The sequence below is a fragment of the Symphodus melops genome (assembly GCF_947650265.1).
Source record: "Symphodus melops genome assembly, chromosome: 2".
Lineage (NCBI taxonomy): Eukaryota > Metazoa > Chordata > Actinopteri > Labriformes > Labridae > Symphodus > Symphodus melops.
Genome location: NC_136692.1, coordinates 17,801,400 through 17,826,042, shown reverse-complemented (window position 1 = coordinate 17,826,042; position 24,643 = coordinate 17,801,400). Strand labels below are relative to the sequence as shown.

The following is a 24,643-nucleotide window of genomic DNA, read 5'->3' as shown; positions in this document are numbered from 1 at the left end:
GGATGGCAAAATTAAAGATTAACACAATATTTTACTGAAGCGTCTCTCCCCTTCCGTGAAGCAGCAGTGAGGTTTATGACTACAAACAATCATTTATTCTCATTATTTTAGTTTTAGCAGACAGCCAGTAAACTTTCTTCTTTGTGCAGAAGAAGCGTCACATGACGGGCTAAATGTACGGTTAGGGGTGGCGTGTGCACAGCCTGAAGCAGAAAGCCTGAGTAAACAGAGAAAGATCATAACCACGTTTGTGAAACCCAATATCTTGATCTGCAACGTCAGGCTTCATCGAGCCAACTAACTCAAAGAGCTTGGATCTTCTTCGAGGTATACATACAGGTATTCTCTTCATTTTGGAAAATGACAAATTAGTTTTGTTTGGAGCAAAGTGCAGACTTGAGTCTGATCTGTGTGCAGGGCTGTGGAAGTATATATTTGTTTGTGTGCTATGACAGCATACATTTGACCCCCGTGTCCCACATACATACAGCACATACATACATACATTAAGCCACATGTCCCCGTGTAGACACCCATTCCACTAGTCGTACAGCTACAATGAGGAAACAGAAGAGCAGAGGTGGAAAAAAGGAGGAAGTGAAGAAGAGGAAGAGGAGGAGTACAAACAGTGAGAGAGCAGAGAAAGGCCTCGTTCCCTGCCAACTGTGGAAAGCTGGAGCGGAAGGCTGAGTTTGAACGCGGTTGTGCTCTGTGGCGCCTGAGTGAACTGTGCAGTTTCTGGCAGTTTTGTGTTTCCTGTTTCAATAAAGGACAAACTAAAAGGAGTAAAGCGCGTGAGAGAAAAAAACCTGGGGTTGAACAAAAAAAAAAAAAGAAGCAATATTGCAGTGATGACTGGAATGATACAGACCCCCTCCGCCCTCATTTTATGTCTTTCTTTTGTTTTTTTTCTTGTTTTTTTTTTTTGTTGTTGATCTTTTTGTTGTTATCTGCAGACAGTGATTTTTATCACCATGGGAATGGGGAATGTGCGATGCCATGGCAAATGGATGACAAAGAAATATTGTTTTTTGTACTTTTTTTTGAGTGAACCACGAGCCATGCACTTATTCTCGACTAAGGATGACCCCTCACATCCCCGAAAACCCTCTCCCAAACAAAAACACCCTGTCAGCATGATACGAAACATCTGCACATGTAAGGCAACATTTTTGGTTTTTTGTTCCCTAAAACGGCTCTTCCAAACCAAGTGCAAAAAAGTCAAAAGAAGAAGAAAAAGGGAAGACACAACAAACAAACAAAAAAAAGATGGAACCCGGGTTGACGACTTAATACTGACGGAGAAAAAAATAAATAACAAAAACATTGCCTTCTGCAGTAAATAGCGCTGAAAATGTAGGAGACTTATTTTTTTAGTGTGGGGAGACCGGCTGGTGTCTATCCCACTGTGCAAAAACCTCTTTTAAAGTCCCTAAAAAGACTTCTCCCCGTCTGTGAGGAGGCAGAGAAGGAGAAAAAGAGGGGAGACTGGTACTTTTTTTTTTTCCTAAAATGGCTACGTGTTTTCCTCAAAATGGCCACGGATGGGGACAATACTGGCTTGCAGGCCTGGAGCGCTCACTCCCGTCCGCTGGCTGAGTAGGAGAACTGTGGGAAATGAGGCCTTCGTTCGTTGTCCGCCGCGTCCATCCCGTCCTCGTCATCTGTAGGGAAGAAGCACTCCAATCATGGCGAGGTTTTTTTTTTGTTTATGGAGCATTAATCATACATACAGAAACTCAAAGAGCTTCACACAGTTAAAAAAAAAAAAAACAGCATCAAGAACAACTTTATGACAAAAAAAAATGGTGGTATTACATTTTTCTGGCGGAGTGATGGTGATGGTCTGTGCTGTGAACTCCTCGTCGAAGTAGCGCGTGTCTGTCTCTGAGCTGACCTGCGGCATGAAAGGTGGGACCAGCTGGAAGAGACAGGAGGAAGGTGGGGAAAAAGAGGAGGGGTATTTTTGATTTTATTGAAGCTTTGTTCCTTTCTGATAAATATACATTATGTCCTTATTCTGGAGCAGCAAACTTTTCACTTAATGAACCTCTTCCTTTCCCCCTCAGCACAAGCGATGGAAGTACTCAATTGTGGTTTTTGTATTCGACTGATTGTTCCATTAAAAATGACGTCGTTAAATGCTAGAAAATGCTCTGAGTTTATTATCTAAGGAAAACGACCAGATCAAATCCAGTGATGGAAGTGCATCAAAGCCACTGCACTGTGGACACACGGATACCATCTTAGGTACTTTGGCGAGGAGCAAGTCCCAGATCTTAGTTTGACCTCAAGTTTGTTTAAGTATTTCCTCTGCTGATGGGCACCTCGTGGGCGATCAGTGCACCTTTAGGACTTTGAAACAATACTCCAAATATGGTTGAGGTCGTGGTGGCAGCATCCCCATCTTATATACAGAGTAAAAAGATCGTGATTGATTTCTGTGTTGTTACTGTACCAAAGCAGCCTGAACAAATCTTTAAAAAAAAAGGTGTCTCAATCAGATGGAACTTACAAAACATCAGACTTAAGGATATATAATGTGGAGGATCATCAAGGATGAGGACTTTGAGTGAAACATCGTTGAGAGTTTGACAGAGAAGAAAAAGAAGAATCTTTTGAGTTAAAAGACACGTTGGTGTTTGGACGGCTTTATGTTGCTAAAATAAACAAAGATGAGGTAATATGTCTTTTCTGTTTCTATTTTTGAGTCCCAGCCAGACGCCTTTTGAAAATTAGGTAACCCTGCTACCAGAATATCTCAGGTACGCTGTTTGAATAAATTACCACTGAAGACGGGATGACGTCTCACAGCTAAAACCTGCTCTCACCTTCTTGTCGTAGACATCCTGCCAGTCGATTGTGCCAAAGAAACTGTGTCGCATGATCTCCTTAGCGTCATCCGGTCCGCCGCCAAGCCTGTCAGAAAAAGAAAAAGAAAACAGAAGAAGGAGATGTCGAAGTGAGACATCAGAAGCTTCTCTTACAAAGTCTCCATCAATGGAACCAGAATATCCACCTGCAACTGATCCCGAAATAACTCGGCCAGGGTGAACGAGTTCGCTCTGTGAAGCTGCAGTAGCCTCGTTTCGCCCATTTCTTCATTAGAGACAGAAAGCGGCTCCGGGATAATCAGAGTGGGAAATTAGCTAATTAATTAATGTGCCAAACTGCACTTTTGCTTAACATAAATGATCATTAAAAGGTTTCTTTCATGTAATTAAAAAACAAATAAAACAGATGAGGTGGCATCTTTTACGGTAAAAACGTACATTCTGCTTGTTGCTTTTTCTCTGAAGACATCTATCCTAATGTACTTCTTGTTCTTCTGAGATGCTCCTACTTATAATCTGAGTTTATGGATTATATTTCTTGGGCCCCGATAACAACATGAAGTCCTGCTGAAGCGGGCGTAAGTAGCTGAGGTGAAGGGTGATTAAAGATGCCACCCAGATACGTGTACATATCGGAAAGTGCATAAATCTAAAGTCAGGCAGAACAAATACATTTTCTGTCAGGTTTTGGACATCTTGCCGCTGCTTGTGGATGTGGTCTAAACTGGCGCTTGTAAACCTGTCGTGTTTGGACAGAGGGCTCTGTTGATTGGTCAGAAGACAACATGTGAAGAACATGGACCCGGCTTTCCCTCAGGTGAAAGTCAAACACCTTTTCAAGGGGTATGACCACTCTAACCCCCTAACCTCTGGTGAGTGAGTCACTGTGTGATTTCATAGCTGCCATTTCCTCCTGTTACCGTTGAATCAGGCAATGATTATTGCATCCTGTCTCATCGATGATTCCAGTGGGAAAACGTTTGATATATTCAGATTTGGATATTTAGGGATAGAGATCTTTTCCTCAAACATCAAAACACTTAGTAAAAGTACTTTGGATATAGATGGTCTACACTACCGAGAAATGTAGGCTGGTGGAGTCCCATTACAGAGTCCTACATCAACACCACTTCATACAATCCTCTATACTCTGTGTATGCAAATGTCAATACAGTAAAAGATTTCAGCACAAAAAATTCAGAAATACATTTCCTATTGAGACTGAAAAATCCTAGAAGGAATCATAAATCAGAGACCAGCTCATCGACAGACAACAGAGTGATCTCTCTCTCGTATTTCCAGTCAATGTAGATCGCCCATTAACAGCCCCCTCCCCCCCATAAGTGACAATAGTCACTTTTATTTATCTTCATATTTTCACGGTGTATTACATAATGTTCACTTAATGTTGAAAATATGTAGACAGAATTCATTTAAAAAAAACTGACAGGTTTAACAAATATGGATGATCCCTTATCAAGTCTTTAAACTTTATTTTGTCGTGCAAATCTTCAGAATTGACTCATTGGCATTGCTGCTTTTTCTGCATCCTCCAAATTTAGCTTATCCTTGAAAGGTTAAAAAAATAAAAAAAAAAAAAGGTCGGCAATACCATTTGTCACAAATCAGCAGGGAAATGCAGGGCACATGTACTCCCCATTTGGAGAAACAACAGAAAAAAACAAAGCAATGTTGAGGTGTTGTTCCTGTTAGCTGAACACTCGATTCAGGGAAATGAAGAAAAAAAAAGTCCCTGACATTAAAACAGGTTTTTTGCTGCTATTCAGCTGCCTGTTTAAAATAGCAGCCTCTCTTCATTACGCAAAGCTAACCTAAAAAAGCCAGATAAGATGTGAATACATGGACATCACTTGTGTGCGTCTGTGGGTACCGTTTGTTGGGGTCTTTGATGAGCAGTCCTGACAGCAGCGACTTGGCGTCAGCCGACAGGGTTCGTGGGAATTTGATCTCCTCCATGAGGATGAGCTCAAACAACTTCTCGTGATCCTGGTTGTAGAACGGCAAGCGGCCGCACATCATCTCGTACGTCACCACACCCAAACCCCACCAGTCCACCGCCCGTCCGTAGTCATTGTCCTCCAGCACCTGATGACATACAATTATTAAGTTACCATCATATAAGCAGGTTTTGCAATACATGTCTTCTTCTGAGGCTTAAAAAAAACAGAAGATGAAGGACTGTAGCTCACATTGTGTCTGAGCATGATTTAAACTGTCTCAAAGTTTTTATAGGTCATAATGTGGATTATGGGAAGCCAAAAGAGTTAGAGCTCCCCCTGCTGAATATAGGTCATACATCTCACCTACTCTATACTGAGAGATGTGACCAGAACTTAAAGCAAAGCAGTGGTCTGAAATGTGCAAAGTTTGGAATGACAGTAGGAAACCACCCTAAGGGGGCTTACTATGGTGGTAGGTGGCATAAGATGCAGGAAGAAGGATAGGGACAAATATGGGGGGGTGCGACCCCACCAACAATCCTGACAAACATTAAGACACAAGAGCTCAGAAACACCCAGAAAAAGACGAGGATGTCTTTGGACTGCTAACAGTTTTGGTACGTTTGTCAAAGAAAGTCATCAAGGAAAAATTAAGAGCAATTATCCGCCTTTACTCTCTTTAGAAGAGAAGACCCCTCGATGGATTTTAGCCTCGGGCCCCACCCGACTCTAGAGTCACCACTGGATGGGACATGGGTCAAACCACAGAACCAAAACCATCATGCTATTTCATGTTCTGGATCCTTTGTTTTGCGAAGTTCATTTTTAGTTGGACATTTGAAGTCATAAAATGCTGACACAGCGTGCGGTAGAGAAAACCTAACAAGGTTTACATGCCTTTAGAGAAACGTCATCTTCCCGCTACTTCCACATTGATTCAAATGAATACACTTCACTGGCTGTTTGTTTTAGCTGAGGGAATATTGATGTGAATTAATTAATGTTGAATTAAAGCTACATTGATAGATGATAGACATTGCTATCAAACAATCAGACGTTTTCTACTTAAATGTGCAAAATTAATGTGCTGATTTTCACTGAAGAACTTTTGACGTGAAATAACCAAAAACACCTTCGCTTTATGTTTAAAAAAATATTAACGGCTAACTCGTCTGGTTTTCCAAGATGAAGTGCACTGATTTTGGTTTTAATCCTTAAAAGTTTCCTTCTCTGTGTTGTGTCTACCGACCTCAGGAGCCAGGTACTCAGGTGTTCCACAGAAGGTTTTCATGGTGGCAGTGTCAGTGATCCCTTCTTTGCAGAGGCCAAAGTCTGTGATCTTAATGTGTCCATCTTTATCCAACATGAGGTTCTCCAGCTGAGGAAGGAAAAAAATGTTTTGGGGGGGGGGTTAAAGCTCACATGCACAATCTGTTTCTATTTGTTTCAACACGCTGAATCAATAACTTGAAACACAAAGCTCGTTGTCACATATTAGTTTCTTCTCTGACATCAACAAGGATCGTGTAGTTTTACCTTCAGATCTCGGTAGACGATCTTTGCAGAATGTAGGTAGTCTAGAGCAGAGACGATCTCAGCGCCATAGAAGCGAGTCCGGTCCTCTGAAAAAACTCTTTCTCTTGACAAATGGAAAAACAGCTGCGGAGAAAGAAAGAAAAAAAAAGCATCTCTTGGATCTCTATCTTGTTGAGTTGACCAAAACATAATCAAAATCCAGGATAGATTTTCCTCTGCAGTGAAACCAGGAGCAGTTACATAGCCGGTTATATAGTTATATTAACATTTGACAGCTTTGATGTTTGATGATGTGGATGTGGTCTGAGTGCAGAAACCGGACTGAACCAGTTCTGAGTCAAGGTCTATTCTAGTATGAGAAAGAGATGTTATCTGTTTCCATAAAAACAACAGACAGAAATAATATGTGTGATATATGAGACAAGTTCGACTGACCAAAGGCCCTGCACCCTCACAGTTTATATCACTTTGAAATGTATCTCAGAAGCAGCTTTCAATCCTCTCCCTCAAGCAGGATAGGAAAGGGGAACGTCTAATTAACAGGAGTTTGGGTAAAAGAGGCAGAACATATGATACTGTTCTTTAGTGTACCCTCTTGAGACCGAAGAACCTCGACACTGCAGACAAGGCTAACCCTAACTCTCCATAGAAGATGAGCGCTCTGTTAAAGTGGTGAGAATAAACACTGTGTTATTAATCGACATGTTTTTAATCACTCTGAAAATAACTTCAGCGTTCTAATAAAACAGAACATCAGTCAGCATCACAAACAGCCTTTTCTCTGATGTCTCACCTCTCCTCCGTTAACGTACTCCATTACAAAGCACAGCCGGTCCTTCGTCTGGAACGAGTACTTCAGAGACTGCAACACAACGCAAACACGTTATTTCAACTCTGCCGTTTGTTTCAAACGCATCCTTCTTTTAAGACAGAAACGATGCGCTCTGGGTTGAGTGCATTGTTTCTGCTCTGCACAGCTTTATTCAAGAGAGAGACTTTGAATAGTGAGTGTAAAGAAGCACGAGCAGGTATTCATGTAAGGTTCGATGCAGTCTACACGCTCATACTCACAGTTAGGAATGGATGCCGAGTGTTTTTTAATACCCTACTTTCTGTGAGCGTGTGAGCAACTTCATCCTGGAATAAAAAGGGAGAGAAGAGTCAGAGAGACAAAATGAGTTCAGTGTAGAAGATGGTGAAAAAGAGGGTTCAAGGAAGCTACATGTCAAATATATTCAACTTTGAAAATATTTTTATTATATGATATATTATTATATTATTTTCATCCAGATCAAAATCTGGCAAACTGAATACCATAAAGATGTTGTAAGTCGAAACACATAGTTCAACATAAGGGCAAAGTGATGGACATTTACTAAGAATGAAGATATCAATTTTTCTATTTCCTAATATCGGTATAGGCCCCCAAATGACCATATCTGTGAGGCCTTAACTCTCTTTCTTAACTCCATAAACATGTTATATCTCTTTCTTAAAAACCTTCTGACTCCATCGACCAAAACGATCAACACAGGAAATGGTAGCTGTGAACTTTTATTTTGAGTATTAAGATGGATCCATTACAAGTTGTTTTGATTCATTTATAACTTTTTTGTATATTTTGTCAATATAACTCCCAGACGTCTAAAAATAGTGTTAAAGAGATCAGTCTAGTGCTGAGATGCATGAACCAGCAGTGAACTGGCTGACATGCTTCTGCGCAGTTTACAATCAACAACTACAAATGACGACAAGCAGCCAAACCAGATGAAATAAAACGGTTCATTCATTAAAAGCGTTTGTGCACGTCAGTCCAGACCAGTGAAAATCCATCTATCCGTCGAAGCAAAACACTACAGCTTGTATGAGAAACTCTTATTTTGGATTCTTAAAATAGGAACCGGGTTTAAAAATAACTTAAGCTACTTTAAGTGCTGTCTCTCATTATCCTAAAAATAACAACAAATCAAGCTGATAAACAGACCTTGGCTATGATGACTTCCTTCTTCAGGATCTTCATGGCGTAGTACGTGCCACTCGCCTTCTCCCTGACCAGAATTACTTTCCCAAATGTGCCTTTTCCCAGAAGCTTCAGATAGTCAAAGTCATTCATTGTCTGCACAAAGAAACAGAGGCCTGATGTGAAGTAACAATGTCTGCTTCATCTTTTTTTATGGGAATTAAACATCTTCAATATAAAACGTATATAAAGAGCTATTTTGCTTGTCACCTTCCGTTTGTAGTGGCTGATGGAGGTGTCCATCTCCTCCTCGTTGACGTTCTCGATCTGGGAGGTGGGGCTACACAGGATGCCCTCCTCCTCCTGCTTGGCCAGAGACTCAGCCACCGTCTGGATGGCCTCGGCCCACTCATCCCTGCAGGAGACAGAAACAGCTTAAAATACCAGCGGGCAGTAGTTTGGTTAGCTGATCAAAAACCTGCAGAGAGATTATCTATAACTTTATTAATGAACTTTTTAGAGAGCGACTGCTCATTAAAGGCACAAACTCAGACGCATTGAGCTACTGTCACATTACTCTCAACATGTTCCACCTACTTAGAGAGGCACTTTAGGTTTCCACAAATCACTGATGGGGGTCTGTGTCTCGTACACGCCCATTTAATAAAACAAAAAACACATTCTGGATACAGAATGACGTCAGAACTGTCTGTCCAATAAAAAGCTCTTAACTATTTGTGTTGTTCTTCTGTGGCCACTAAAACTCATATTTCAGTGTCTGTGCATCTCATGCTTCACCTTTTAAATTTATATTCATCATTTTAATTTTCTTTTTCACCTTTTTCATGTCGCACCATTGTTCTGATAAACCACATTTCAGTATAACAGGATAAAGAGTTCAGTGTTGGGACCTCTGTTTTAAAGCATTGAGAGAAAAAATAAATCTTCCACCACATTTCCTGTCTGCTTGTGTACGGGATACCACGGCAGCTGAAAAACATCGTATTATGTTAGAGATGGGCCTTGTAATGATTGTACTGGCTTCTTTTGTAGCAGAAAATTGAAAATGGAGATACCAAAAATGTTAAATAAAAATGTAGGAAAATACAATGCTACCCCACGGACCAATCACAGGGCTCGAAGTTGCATGTATACAAACACATAAATATATACTGTATGTATTAATATATTTACAGTATAACTTTAGCAAATTTAGCTTAAAATGAGACTTGAGAGCTGAAGGTCCGATCACACACAAGATCTCAGCCCTACTTACAAACCGCAGAGCGACTCGATGACAGCTCATGTGCCTTTAAGAGGCCGGAGGATGTTGTGAACGGGGTCCTATTCATAACAAACCATAAAGCATCAGGTAACAAATCGTAATGTATACTAAATGTTGTGTTTTTGTCTTCAATTCTTGGCGTTCAGTCTCAGCCCCACACCCCTGCTTCCTGTCTTTCTTCTCACTGTGTTGACAGACTGCTGGTGTGTAGAAAGAGACTTAAACACAAAAAGCCCAACATCTGGTTCAGGACCGACAACTGCTCTTTCATTTTTTTGTCTCCTTGGTTCATTTCTGGTTCCATATTCTTTAATCAACATTTATTTTATTTTTTTTATTTTTTAAAGTAGCATGTAGCAGGAAATTGTTTGATCACAGGGTTGTATTAGTAGAGTTATCGGTGACAGGATGTGCCAAGCACAGGTAAAGGGAGTCCACACAGGTCTTTCCAGACCAGAGCCGCATCTCAAGTCTCTAAAATGAAGTCTCCTGTGTCCAAGTCTGCGAAAGAATACGCCATCATGTAGTCTATAAAAACATGCCATTTTGGTTACATCCTACAGAATAATGACTGTGCTGCTTTAGCCCCTTCCTTTAAAGCCCTAATTAATGCTTTGGATGAATTTGGGCAGTGGACAATAGACCGACAAAACCTTCTGGATGACACAGAAAACTAAAGGTTTGAAAGTATGGCAGCGATGCATTTCTATAAATTTCTCTTTGTCTTGTCGTCATTTATTCAATTCATCTCTTTATAATATTTGTTTTCCTTTTTGAGCTGCGTGTCTGTTTTTATCTTCCTGTTTTTTTTCCCCAATTATTTTTGAAAGTTTGAGTAACATTGTGAGGAAGTGCTCATAAAGTCTGAGGGCTCACCTCTCATCGGGAGTGTCGACGTGGAAAGTCCTCTCGATGACAGTGGTCCACTGCAGACAGCGGATGATGAAGGTGTTTGGTTTGGGCCGCTCCGTCTTCATCAGCTGGCATTCTGGAGGTCGCAGAGAGAAAGTCGTGGCGTTACATAGATGAATGTTTGTAGTTTTTTTGTCCATCACATATGTGATAAAGGCGTGTGTTTATGTCTCACTTGCTACAGAGAAGTTGTTGAGTGGGTAGGCCAGGTCAGAGTCCTGTGGTTTGTCCTTGTAGCCGATGAAAGATCCGTCTGTCTTCAGCAGAAAGTAGCGTGGTCGCCAGTTCTTGATGTACTCACCTGCAGGGAAAAGGTGACACAGACAGGTCACACCCTGATACAATTACAGATGTTCAGACTAAAAAAGAATTTTACACATAGCAGCCATTTTGATAGTATAATGAATGAAAGAAACCAGTACCTCTAATGTTATGTAAATAAACACTGAACATTGATAGTGCCTCTAAAACCAAGGTTAAAGGTGTTGTATACCAAAATCAGTTCAAAGAGAAAACGATAAATATTTAAAACAACCAGAAGAACAATAACAGAACAAGCCTGATAATTCCTCTGACAAGCCTTTCTTAATCTATTCCTCTTTTCGTTTGTACCGGGGGATATGACTCAAACAAATCTGGTTAAAAACTTTAAAACTTCTCCCCTTTTCATTACATATGTGAACACCTCCAGCACCCAGTCGCTTGGTCCTGGAAAAACAGCTTTGTCTCACCGCCGCCAGGTGAGAATTTAAAATCATTCTGTGTGCAACTGACATGTACATCTACAACATCATCAGCTGGTGCAAAGTTACTCTTTACAGAAGCCCTTTAGGGTCTTTACTTCTTAGGTAACAGTCTCAATTTATTACATATGACTAACAAAAGTAAACAAGTTCACCGGTGAGAAAACGGGCACTTCCTGTCAAACTTGGCAGTATTTGGGTCTAGCTCCTTGATGGGTAGATGAAGCAACAGAGGAATGATTCAAAATTTATCCAGAATGCAATTGGGGGGGGACAGATGTTATTATTTAAAGAAACATGCAACAAGATGGGATTTTAAATAGACACAGGGATAAGTATGTGAACGCAAACAGACGATTTTTTTACTCAGACTGAACCCGGAGTTTCTTCTGCCAGCCCTCTAGTATTTCAGTCAAGCAAGACCAAGTGGGCTGATGTGAGAACTCAGCAGGTTCTTCTCCGGGGAATTCACCTCAACCGATGAACGTTTATATACTGCTGCACGGTGCATAGACTGTATGCACACATGCTTATTCAAATGACTAGGAAACAAATTCATTCCACATCCAGCTAAAGATGAAACATGTGTAAGAGAAATACAGGAGGAGGAGAAGAGTGCTGCTAATTCTCATTTAGCATCCAAAGTGTTCAGTGTCCTGCTGTGCTGACTCATCAGTTTGTGATGGAATAAAAAAAAATGTTGGAATGAAAAACATGAATCTGTCTTACAGAGTCATGTTAGCACCAGCGTTAACAGAGAACAGGGGGCCAAAGTGTGTGTGCGTGTGTGCGTGTGTGTGTGCGTGTGTGTGTATGTGTATGTATGTATCAGTGATCAATGACTAAGCTGAATTGTCTCGGCAAACTCTGAAGAAGCTCTCCTCACACATCTGATGACTCACACTGCTTCTGAAAAACAGCGATGAGGATGAACAAAGACAGAAACGGAAAGAGAAACGAGTCAGACAGTTCCACTGAAAGGCTGGTGAGCAGCAGAGGATGAGCAAGTCAACAAACGAGGATAACTTCGAGGAACATTAAACAAATCATCTATGCTACAAATACATAAGGACTAACCAAGTAGTTTTTAAGTCTGAATGTAGCCAAATAACAATAAAATAAAATACAAATAGTGTGAAGCAACATAGGGCTTCTCTCAGGACATCAATAGCATCATTATAGAGAAAAGACAAAACAAAAGAGGACATTTAAAAATCCTTCAAACAAAATATACAAGAGAAGAAAAATAAAAGCAGCCAAAGAAGCTAAAATTTAAAAAGTGATACAAAAAATAAGAGTACAAGTTACAGTGCAGAGTTATAGTTATAGTTAAACAATCTCATTAAAATAAATGTTTTTAAACGATCAAATGACAGGCAGCTGTAAACAGGTGAGTCTTCAATCTTGACTTAAAATCATTTACAGAGTTTCAGCAGTCCTGCAGTTTTCAGGGAGTTTGTTGAAGATACATGGAGCCTAAAAACTGAACGCTGCTTTCCCATAATATGGTTCTGTCTGTTCCCAGACATGAGTGGTCTGGATGGTTCATCGTAAAACAGAAGGTCACTAATGTATTTCAGCCTAAAATCATTGAATTATTTATTTGTAAGTTAGGGGGTTAGGAGATGTATCTTAAAATCTATCCTCCGACAGACTGGGAGTCAGTGTAAAGACCTCGGAGCTTGATTGGTGATCCATTTTCTTGGTCTTGGTGAGGACTGGTTCACACGGCAGGATTTTAAAATTGTCGGCCGATTTCCCAAACTTTAGAGCACTTTAACACATGGTGATAAATAATCGGAGGTTTTACAGTTTCGGTCGTACAGTGTGTGGTGTGCGGCCACTCGGCAACATCAACACACCACACACGAACCGATCTCACTCGCGAACGTCCCCCGATCAGACGGGAAATCTCGCAAAACCTCTCGAGATCAAACGTGATTCCAGAGTCAACAAACGAGTGAAGAGGATGCAATGGCGATTATTTGTGCCGTGTTTTTATCTGAGAAAAGAAAAAGAAAAAAAAAAAAAACATGTTTTAAAAAGAGGCGTCGGTCAAAGGAGCGGAGACTACGGGAGCATGAGCTGTACTTGCTACATGATGATATGGAGGTGAGTAGGCCTAGTTGTTGTTTTGCTACCGGTGTCTCCTCGCCGCTACGTCACCTCACTTTCTTATTGGCTACGCGTCACAGTCAACAAGCTCATGCAGGTTTTCCCCTCGGGGGACACCACACATGATGAGAGATCGGGTCAAAACAATCCAACATGTTGAATATCCCCAATTTGAGATCGGAGCGGTCCCGACATTCTTCCAATCAGACGAGAACGGTCTTAACACACCACATACGGCAGGATGATCTTATAAGATTATTCTATGATGATCGAGGCGTCTTTAAGATTATCGGAAGGGGAGAATCGGGGCCAAAATCGCCGTAATGATCCTGCCGTGTGAACCAGGCTTTAGTGGGAAACATGCAGATCTTCAACAGGAGAAGCCCCAGGATAAAACCTTGGGGAACTCCACATGCAATTTCTGCCAGATTTGAAGTTACCAATAGACCCAAAGAAGTCCCTTTCCTTTAGGAAGGACTAAAAACACTAAAACCTCCAGTTTTCAAGTTGGTCGAGTTATATATTGTGGTCAACTACGTCGTTGACGTGGTCAACGTAACACTGAGTAGAACTGAGACTGTGTTCAAACGTCTGTCTGTGTTAAATACCTTAACCGAAGCAGTCTCAGTGCTGTGATGTGCTGGAGAGCCTGACTGTACGACATCACGCAGATGTTCAGGGCAAATATAATGTTTGTTAAAAGATTTATTTACGTTCTGAAAGTGTATTAAAAAAAAGTAGTTCAGAGAAAATACAATGAGAAATCAGGAGCACACAACCATGTATTTAGGACAGATGGCTGTATACCCATGAGTCTGGTTCAACTCTAATGTCTGTCTGAATGTTGGGTTTCTTTGTATAATGTAACAATACATTTGTTGAACAAAGAAGAGCTTTTGATGTATTATTACTATTATGTTTTATTAGATACATGGTTGTGGTCATATGAATGAAATTTAAGGCTCTGATGTGTTGTGATTTTGAGGAAACAAAAATGCAAAATAGACCATTGTTATTGCTATTTACCCAATAAACTTTAATTCTGATGGATAACCCACTGGTTTACAATCTGAATATAATTTGTTTTATGTCACATCCTGTCCAACAGGATAATGGCTGATAAATTAAAGGAGTAGAGCAGGCTCACAATAGTCCCCCAGTCTTTGCTCAACTGTCTCCAACAAACTTTAAACCTGTGTCAGAGTATTAAAAACATTCCTCCTAATGCTTTATGCTGTCATTACTGTTTTAATCTGTTTTATAACAACAGCCTAAAACAGTTTGGGATGAGGTCAGGTCAATCATGCCCATTCTATTAGCATCTATAACAAATGATTCAGGTTATAACAACATCCACTACTTTTTACTGGTCAGTCAAGAATTACAGTGTTTTTTTAATTGACAGTTTATTCTATTTTAGTTTATTTCAAAATGATGAGCATCAAAATCTTGCTCAACTTGATGTGAACCTTGGGTTTTGATTTCACAGGCCCAGAGAGCTAATGGGGCTGTAAGGAATGAATTAGGACGAGTACATGGAGGTGCAATAAACAATTGAGGGACTTGCAGGGGCTGGAGAGGAAGGAACCAGAATGTTAGGTCATCCTCTGTATGCTCATAGTGCCACAGAGAAACTTCCCCCTGCATGCCAGCCAACAAGCCTGTGCTTAGCCCAGAGACACACCTCCAGCACACACTAGCACAAATCTGCTTAAATCACTGTGAGAAAAACACAGCAGCCAAGTGCAGCTCAGACTGGGCTGCAGCCCTGCAAAGCCAGCCTTCTCAGTCGCCGTCTGGCAGGTAAACAACCATTGTTTGGAGGTGCTGTTCTTCAAACTGGGAGACAGACTCATACTGTGTCTACACCAAGCTGCAGAAAGACACACACACACTTTTCTGACTCAGCCGTGTGTTTTCAATAACCAACTAAATGTGTTGTACCATAGCACCCTTAACATCAAACTCAATTAAAAGCGCTTCATCTTGTGTTTTCACTCAGTTGAAATCTTTTGAAAAAATACAGAAACCTTGTTGAACACCATCGAACACCACCACCTATGTTGCAGCAAAGCTAAACACAAAGATCTTACTCTCTATAGACCCTTTCACACACAACAGTGCCCAGGTAGGCTGCATATAACAATACACACCTCTGAATCTGTCGACCTTGAATTACAACACAATTTGGTATTTTTTCAAATTGTGACTGTGTGCAAAAGAAGGCCTCCATCCAATGGGTGAATTGTATGCAGAGCGGGATAAAGATGTAATTGCAATTAATTGTGCATCAAAATTTACAAGCAGATAAAACTGACTGACACCATGTTGTCAACATCATGTTGTCAACAGACTAAATACACTTTAAAGAACAAATGAAGTACCTCCAGCAAGGTCAAGATATAAACAGTGGCCTTCCCTTCTCGTTATCAGCGCCCTCGAAGTCAAATTCAGATCAAAGTTTCAGGTAAATGTATCAATATTTTAACATCATAATGGTTTTTCTCTTGTATTATAATGTTGGAGTAATAGACTGGCACAGAAATGAGTCCTAAACCAGGAAGTGAGTTAGCATTTTAGCGCCATGGGTTCCTAACTCTAAAATGGTCAATGGGGATGTTGAATGGGTTTGTGGTTAGACGTCTGAAAAAAGGTCTGTGGTTAGCACAAGCTGAAGAGATGTTGACGTTTTGTTAGATACATTAGCTAAGAACCCCACTTGGGAATTTTGAAAATGCGGCGGTTGCTAAGTGGCTAACTGTGATTACATTGGTTGTCGGGGACATTAAACGTCATCTCGTTTGGAACTCTGTCATTAATCCTCCTAACAGCCTCTAGTCATGTTTTTCAGTGCTCTTGAAAATATGAGGTTAATAAACAACTTATTAAGCTAACGTTTAGCTAGCTTGTCAAAACCGCTGATTAGATCGAGGAAGCATAACGGTCGTGACGTCATAATCAACCGACCGCGGTGTAGTTAGCTATAGCATTACACTAGCTTTTTACTTCTCTCGGCTGCATTAACACTTCAAACTTCATCTGAATGATGTTCATCTATAAAGATTATCCAGCTGAACAAAACAGCAACGCATCAGAAACATGTTTGACACAGAGCTTTTTTTCTGCAATGACCTAAAATAGAATGCAATAATCCCATAGGCGAATTCTCGTAGGAACCATCAGCGTACTTACTTCCGGGTTGGCCTACAAAAATCCAGTCTATAGGCCAATACATAAGGAATAATCACTAAATTGGCACCAATGATTCTGACGGTAGCTAATGGAGCGCTTTACTTTCATTTGATTGCATCAAACAAGTGTTAAGCAATGAATGAATGTAACCATAATGAGTGGAAAAGTATTAACAGGGTCAAAAATGTACTTTTTGACCGGCCAAGGTGGTGGGTAGATAAAAAAATTCACCGGCCAAACATGTTTTTTACTGTCCAAAATAACAAATTGTGTTTCTGTGCCACATACACATCTGTTACAGTACATTTGATTGAGAAGGCATTATGTTCTGTTGAATCAGTCACAGATTTAAGTCACAGATTCAATAATTTTATCGGAGCAGGACATGAAGGAAATGTAGAAAACATATTTGCAGGCCTTTATTCTTTAAATAGGTAGTTTTCTCAGACCCCCTGCTCCCCTCTGACACCCCTCCCCCCACATTACAACACACTAAAAACTCAAATCGAGAGAATAATAAATTATTATTCCACTAAACAACTTATCATTATCTTTTTCTTGACTTATCTTTGTCAACATGAGACACTTCATATAATCAGCCTGCTCATTATTAGACCTGTGTATCTCTGACTGCTCCTGCCTTGTACATTTAGCGTGCATATATCTTCAGTGTTTATAATGCAGCGCTGTTTAACAGAGTCTGAGTGGAGATGTTCACAGACTGAGACTACAGAGACTGTGAGAGGACGTTGCTATCGTTATGCTAGCTGCAGACACGGTGAGAGTGAACGGAGAAAAGTCCGACACGGTCCGTACGGATCACTGTCGCTCCAGGATGCGTGTGCGTGTACGGGTCTGCGTTTGCATTGAAACGTATGTTGGTGTGTCTCAGCATGCTCCTCAGTGCTCACAGTCATGACAGCAAAGAGAAGAACAGTAGCTGCAACTATATAAAACGTGCAAAACACTCATAACAAAGTTTTATAGCCCTCTGAAATGCACTCACCAAACGAAAAATCTACCTACATTTGACACTTGGCGCGTGTTCATTTTGGACCATGGTATTAATTAGCTTGTTTGCGAAATTAGTAGAGGAAGAAGATACATTCTCCTTTGGATACACTACATATTTTTAAACTTTTGTTGACACTGACAATAATACGAAAGGACCCAAAACCATTTCTGCGTTAAATGTATGCATGGGTTGAATGGACACTTAGCTGATGAAAAAATGGACCTGACCTCTTTTCTGCACCCAGCCTTCCTTGACGACGTTCTGGTCGCTCATGGTGGCTTCTCCTCGTCACCAGTCCTCCCAGTTCTCCCAGTGTGCTGACGGTGAAGGGACAGCTGTCGGAGAGGAGTTGGTGGTGCTCGTGGGACAGTTTGTTCAGCTGAAGCTCAGCCAGCCAGCCTTCTGTCTGACCAGTTGACCTCCGTCCTACCTGCAACCTCGTTACCTCAGAACGTGTTCCTGTATTCTCTCACTTTCTCACAATCACTTTCTCTTTCCTCCTCTCGCCCGCCGACCTGACCTCACTTTCCCCGTCCTCCCCCTTTCTTGTCTTCTCGTCTCTTTTGGTTGGTCTGCCCCCCTCCTTCTCTTACTCCCTTTTCCTTCTTACTCTCTTCTTGTGTCCGTTTTCCTTCGCCCCTGAACTTTTCGTTCTTCTTCCTCTTCTTCTTCTGCTGTGTTCAGGCGCTCCAGCGGTGAGTCGGCCTGAAGGGTAAGAGAGGCAGAGAAAGAAGAGAAGGGAGAAAACACACACACAGAGCAGGTCAGTGGATAGTTTCCCTCACACAGCAAAAACAGCATTGTTCAGCCTTGTTCAAAGCCTTGACACACTTCCTGCCTCCTTGCTTCCTTGTGTGCTTGCCCTCCTTAGATACCTTCTCACAATTTGTCCTTCTCTAGTTCTCTGACTACTCCATTAACTCCTCTTTCTGCTCCCAATCAATTCCTTCTCTCCATCTTTGCTTCCTTTCTGCCCTCACTTTCCTTCTTCTACTATTCATCGCTCCTTTCTCATTGCCTTACCTCCTCACATCTTCTCATAATATGTTCCTTCCTTTGTTGCTCCCGGTTTCCTTCTATATTCTCCCAACCTTTGTCTATCATAACTCTTTCCCTAATCTATACGTACAGATTCTACGTACAATGTAGAATCTGTATTTTCAGTATGGGAAGTTTTCTGGATTCTGATTGTAGTCTGTCTGTAGTCAGAGTTGTTTTTGACCAATCTAAATTAACAGGCTTCAGTGTATGCAGGAGAAACATCCTGTATGGAGAGTAAAATTAGGCAGAACACTATCCACAGTAATGATATTCCGGCTCCCATCAGCAGTAATCTGAGGAAGATTTATTCATCTCTATAAACTGCATAAAAGTGCAGCTTACCGTCCACTCTAGATCAAACATTGTGCGAACGATCAGCTTAACGCTGTCACAAAGTCAATCAGAGTTCAGTTTATCAAACTTCCTGGAGTGTATCAGAAATGATCGATCCAACCTCCATTCAACAAATGTTTTCTTATTTTTGTCTTCTTCTCTTGAGGACAAATTAAAAAGAATTTGCTTCTTTTTTCTTGTCTTTTCTTTTTATTTTGATCAATCTGCTACACAATGTTACTTCAGCATATTGTCAAAGAAAACCTAAAGGAAATAGGTTTCTCTTTCGGGCTCTCACACTGCTGAAGTGAGCCAATGTGCAGCCTCTGTGTAACCTACAATTTACAGTTAAACTGAGAAGTCCCAGAAAAAGATGAAGCAAATAGAAAAGACAGTGTTTATCGTAGCAAGCACATCGAGGGGGATGAATTCACTTCTGATCTAAATGCAGTCAATTCTCAAGTTATTTAACATGGAAAAATAAGTCTTGACTGGAAGTCATTTCACGCAGCATATATTGTTGTTAGACGACAGCCAAGATTTAGAGAGAAGTAAAGCACTAAACATCACTTCCTTTCATGTTTCCTTGCCTTAACTTCCTCCTCCTCTCCTTCCTTTTCTTTCCTTCAATCCTTCCGCCCATCATCTGCCAATTTTTCACCAACACTTCTCCATTACTTTTTTCTTTACCTCTCTCCTCTGCTGGTCCATATTTTCCTTCCCTTCATGTGTCTTTCTCCTCCTGGCCATTTCTTGTTGCATCCTTTAGTTCATTTCCTTTATTCACCTTTTATCTTTTCCTCCTGTATTTCCTTTTTAAATAAAATCCTCTCTTCCTCTTCTTCCAGAATTCTCTGTTCCTCCTCACAATTTCAGCCTGCCGTGGATCTCTTCTGTCCCTCTCTTACGACTTCAGGACTTACACTTGAATCTTCTCTCCTCCATTCTTTCTTTCCTCTTTAGTCCCTTCCCTCCTTATTCCTTATCTTTCACCAACTTGCCACTCCTCGTTCCTGTATACCAATACTGATCACTCTTTCTTTCACCTTCACTAATCATACCTGCTCTTTCTCTGCTTTCTTCCATCTTTCTTTATCCCATCCCTTTCAAAAATATCATTTCATTGTCTCCCTTTCTACATCCTTTGTTCTTCCTCATTGTCTTCCTCTTGCCTTACTTTTTCTTTCACTCCATCACTGGTCCTATTTTTCTTACAGTCATGTCTGCTTCTACATTTTTTTTTTGAGTAACCTACCATATATCCTTATTTGCATCTTCCTCGTTTTTTACTCCCTCTTCTCCTCGCTTTTTTCTCAAATTATCCTTCTTAAATAATCCCTTTTCTCTATCCCGAATTTCTCCATTGGGGATCAATAAAGTTATTTCTTAACTTCTTCTCTATTAACTTGTACTCCAATATTTAAGACTTGTCCTCCTTCCTTCAGGCTTTCACTCATTTGCTCCTCCTACAACATTATGGACTTCTTTCTTTCTTTCAATGCCCAATTTTTATCACTTTTCTTGTTTCCTTTGTCACCTCCCTCTTTCTTTGATAACCACTTCTTCTATCCAAATCACCTCATTCCTCCGGTCATTCTCACACCCACATCGTCCATTTCCTGGAAGGGATGACATCTTCTCTCTCTCTCTCTCTCTCTCTTACTCTCTACTTTGTTTCACCCCTTGTCTACTGAATCCTACTTTCCTCTTCATCCTTCCTGCTTTCCATCTTCAACACTTTTACCCTTTAAATCAATGTCTAAGTCAGAAAATGCTGAGATAATGCTCTTTAAAGCCACCTGTCTCCATTGACTGTTATTTTAGTTCACAGAACACAGGAGCTGATGGTCTACCACCGCCTCTATTTGTTTTTGCTTTGTAGACTCATTTAGCAATCATTAGATCTTACGAGACAATGGCATGTTTCTGCAATATTCAAAACTGTTTTCCCAACACTACATCCTGGTAAAAGCAAAAAAATGACAAAAAAATAATTATTGTATTCATCAGAATTAAGTCTTAAGTCACTTGTCTTTTAAATATGCTATACTGAGTAGAAGACTAATACAACATTATCTCATCAATCACACACTTTCCTATATTGTTACTCAATCATCAAGAAATAATATTTTTATCAAACTCACAGTTTTTGTTAACGGCAAATGTCTAAAAACATAAAAGTAAGTATCCTTAAAGAAACAAACCTTTATGTTGGGTGAGATCTGTATTTTTTAAGCAGACGTCAACATTACAGCACTCCCTTAAATGCAGCCAGACTCCATTTACAAAAAACCTTGTTTTAATTTGCAGAATACTGAAGAGGCTCATCTGTAATGTGTACAACCATTTCTTTATTGTCATATATTTTTAAAGAACTCCAGAATAAACCTCATTCTTTTACATCATGCATCTGTCATATAGTTTCTTCCTGAATTTGATAAAGAACTAAATACTAATTATGTGTTTGTTTTATCTGCTACTCATGATTAGGATTTTCTATATGATTTCATACAATAAATAAACAAAGTCCCTATAATGACAATGATCATTATTATAACATTTTAGAGCCAAATGTGATTACAATGCATGATGTGTTCTGGTTAAAGGATGGTCATGTTGCTTCACTTACTTCATCACTGTGAAGATCCAAAGCTGCAAAACAAATGACAACAAAAACAATGGCTGACAGGAGCAGCCTCTGTCTGCTTCAGAAGCCGGTGAAGAGCCACAGACACCCCTCAAACCCTGGCTCTTCTTTATTTACCGGCATGTTTGGGTCCCGCACCGTGCACACAAACAAACAAACACTGAAAACACAGCTTTTGTTTCAAGGGCGTGTGGTGTCATTATGTGTTACATAACAACATCCGCTCGCGTGCTCCGTTACATTTCCACGGTCGAGACATGAATACATTTCTGACAGCGACGATTTTTTTTTTTACCGTCTATTCATGATAAAATAACCGGCTCTCGGTGTGGGGGGGCAGGGTCAGGGCCAGGTTGGCCTGTGATGGCTCGGCTGAAGGATGAGAACTAGCCAGGGATGCTAGCGGGAGGGGGATGATGCTACTGCTAATGTTAGCCGGCTAGCAGGGTGTCTGTCTGTCTGTCAGGCCGACTGACAGTCACTGACAGGCTTTGAATCTGGTTGATAAACCATGTTCATCCTTTTGTTGCATTAACTAAACATCGATCACTGATAACCATGTATTTACCTCAGACTGAAACGCGAGGCTGGTTTTGGGGTAATGGTGTGCAGTACGTGGACGAGTTGGTTCTTTGAGCCGGTTCTTTAAGTGAGGAGCAGACATTATTTACACACACACGGCATTGTTCCATGGTGATAATGTGACCTGCAAGATATACTACAGACATGTGTGAACAGATACATTGTGTATATCTGTATTGTACTACTCAAAAGGCATGATTACATTAAATTATTTTTTTTATTTGCACTGTGCATTAGCAGTGTTATTGTGAGCTCTCTTTTTTATGTGTGGCCTTGCTGTTAACACTGTACATTTCCCCATTGTGGAATAATTAAAGATTTATCTAATGAGCAACATTATTTAGCAGATAAATATCACATTGCAGACAGCATGCTGTCTAACAACACAGCTGGGATTTTATCAAGGGAAGTTTGAGTTACATGGGAAGTCTCAGTCTTGATGCCCAAAATGTATAAAACGTGTCTAAATTGTTAAGTCTAAAGCTAGAAGTGGAAAAAAGAGCTGTTTTCAGACCTGAGCCAAAAGATGTGACTCACTGAAGAGAGACGAAATCCCCATCACTATTTCTGAAGGGATGGGAGACAAGGGAGGAGGTTAAGGGGGGAAAACCAGGAGCTCGGGGCGGGCGGGGGGAGTGGGGGCGAGGGGGGGGGGTTCATCACAGAGATGGGCCGAGTCCATACGGACGGTACCGATACCCTTCCAAGCCCTCCCCTCCCTCATGCAGCAGCATCCCGGCGCCGCATCCCTCCATCCCAGACTGGCGAATGACGAAGCAGCAGCAGCCCGCTAACAGCAGCTAGCTGGTGTGCTAGCCTCCGCTCCCACCCTCGACAAACCCGCTCCACATCCCCCCAAACCCACGACCCCCACCCTCTCTTCACCCTCTACCTCTCTCCCTGCCTAGAGCCAGTTAAAGCGTGTTATAATAATTATTTCACCTGGCAGTCGAAGAATGATCGGGATGCCCCCTCCTCCTCCTCCTCCTTCCCCTCCTCTATGGCCACTGGAGCATCCGACGGAGGAACGTTCCTCAGCGGCGAAAGCAGGAGGAGGACAGCGATGGATCCATAGCCGCGGATGCCGTGTCCAGCCGAAAAGAGGAGGGTTTTATGTCCCAGACAAACAGACACAAGAACGGACGGACACCGCTCGGTTCCTGCTCCCTCCGCAGCTCTGCAAGGAAACCTCGCTCGGCTCCGAGTCGGCACGTCACGTTCAGCCAGATCTGACTGGGAGGACTCCTGCTGCGTTCAGGGGCCGTCGGAAATTAAACTCATACACCCAATGACCCATCCAGCTGGAAAAAAAAGACACTGATACTAAGGATTTAGAGCACTTTTTCAATCAAGCATCGGGTTCATGTTCAGGGGTCTTAATTTGTTTGTAAATAAAGTATTTTTAAATACTGTTGATCTTTTTCATCACCGTGATTAAAGACACACACTTCACAAATAACAATAAACATCCATGCATTAAGACAACATTGATTATTTTCACATTTTTCAATAATCAGTTGTATGTCCAATGAGTGTCAAACAAAAGTCGCATTGAGAGCTCATTTTAAAGTAAGTTGTTATGAAGTCTGCAGTCTTAAATCCAGGTAATTTACAGAATTGAATATGCACGTCATTGGGTTTAGATGATTAAATAATAGAAATCAAACAAACTATTATCTTTAAGACAAAATGGAGAAATAAGATGAGTTTTTGAGTATAAATCTGAAAAGTCACGAATAAGGTCAGGATTTCAAGAAACAAAAGGGACCTTTCAATGACAAAATTGAACATAATTTTGTCATCAGATATGACAAAATAAATATGAGAGATACTTACTCATCTATTTGCATTTTGAATATAGAGTACAATTGTTCACCATTAAGTTGTGTATGTATAAAAAAAAGCTTCATTCAGTAATTTGTGTTTACTAGAGCTTGCACTTAAAAATGAAAAATGACTTGTTCTGTGTTCCTCTACCAGGAAACATGACTTTACGGAGGAGGACTTGAATGCAGCATCTCTCTCCTCATGGCATCGAGGGCTTTTGTTGGTCCCCAGCTTTTGTTGTCTCTCTCTCTTCTCCTCTGCTCTCTCTCTCTCTCTCTCTCTCTCTCTCTCTCTCTCTCTCTCTCTCTCTCTCTCTCTCTCTCTCTCACTCTCTCTCTGTCTCTGTCTCTGTCTCGGATCTACGTGTCCACATATAGTACACGTTTTTTTCACTTCCTCTGGCCTAATATGTTGCAGGAGTCTCAAAACAACCCCCCCCCCCACACACACACACACACACACACACACACACACACACACACACTCCGCTTTATTAATTTATCCGGCTTACCTAAATGTATATCACCCCCACATCCCGCCTCCCTCCATCCCAAGCCCTCCTGTGAATGGAAGCTTTGTTTGGGGATCCTGGTCCCAGTCTGGCTGCAGGGCTACACTCACTGAACTGATGTTAGTGCTTTGCATTAATCAATTATAGTC

General features: G+C 41.0%; 1 protein-coding gene across 3 annotated transcripts; it reads right to left on the bottom strand.

Annotated features, from left to right (window-relative positions):
- Nucleotides 1–937: 937 nt before the first annotated feature.
- On the bottom strand, nucleotides 938–23,584 carry akt3b (v-akt murine thymoma viral oncogene homolog 3b). 3 transcript variants are annotated; one of them, XM_079338003.1, is made up of 14 exons: nucleotides 23,099–23,584; nucleotides 17,781–18,258; nucleotides 10,664–10,789; nucleotides 10,453–10,564; nucleotides 8,562–8,706; nucleotides 8,316–8,447; nucleotides 7,403–7,468; nucleotides 7,125–7,193; nucleotides 6,332–6,454; nucleotides 6,045–6,173; nucleotides 4,726–4,940; nucleotides 2,832–2,919; nucleotides 1,819–1,921; nucleotides 938–1,664 (listed from the first exon to the last, which is right to left on the bottom strand). In XM_079338003.1, the coding sequence occupies exons 2-14, from the start codon at nucleotides 17,824–17,826 to the stop codon at nucleotides 1,579–1,581; spliced, it is 1,440 nt and encodes a 479-aa protein (XP_079194129.1). In that variant the 5' UTR covers nucleotides 17,827–18,258; nucleotides 23,099–23,584; the 3' UTR covers nucleotides 938–1,578. The 3 variants fall into 3 exon arrangements, with proteins under 3 accessions (XP_079194129.1, XP_079194131.1, XP_079194130.1); XM_079338005.1 differs by lacking the exon at nucleotides 23,099–23,584 and adding an exon at nucleotides 22,143–22,235; XM_079338004.1 differs by lacking the exon at nucleotides 23,099–23,584 and adding an exon at nucleotides 21,557–22,132.
- Nucleotides 23,585–24,643: the final 1,059 nt, after the last annotated feature.

Coding starts and splice junctions, on each gene's coding strand:
- akt3b (XM_079338003.1), bottom strand. CDS start 17,826: ATGAGCGACCAGAACGTCGTCAAGGAAGGCTGGGTGCAGAAAAGAG. Junction 6,455..7,124: donor AGTACGTTAACGGAGGAGAG/GTGAGACATCAG, acceptor CTTTCTCCGCAG/CTGTTTTTCCATTTGTCAAG. Junction 2,920..4,725: donor ATCAAAGACCCCAACAAACG/GTACCCACAGAC, acceptor TTTTTCTGACAG/GCTTGGCGGCGGACCGGATG.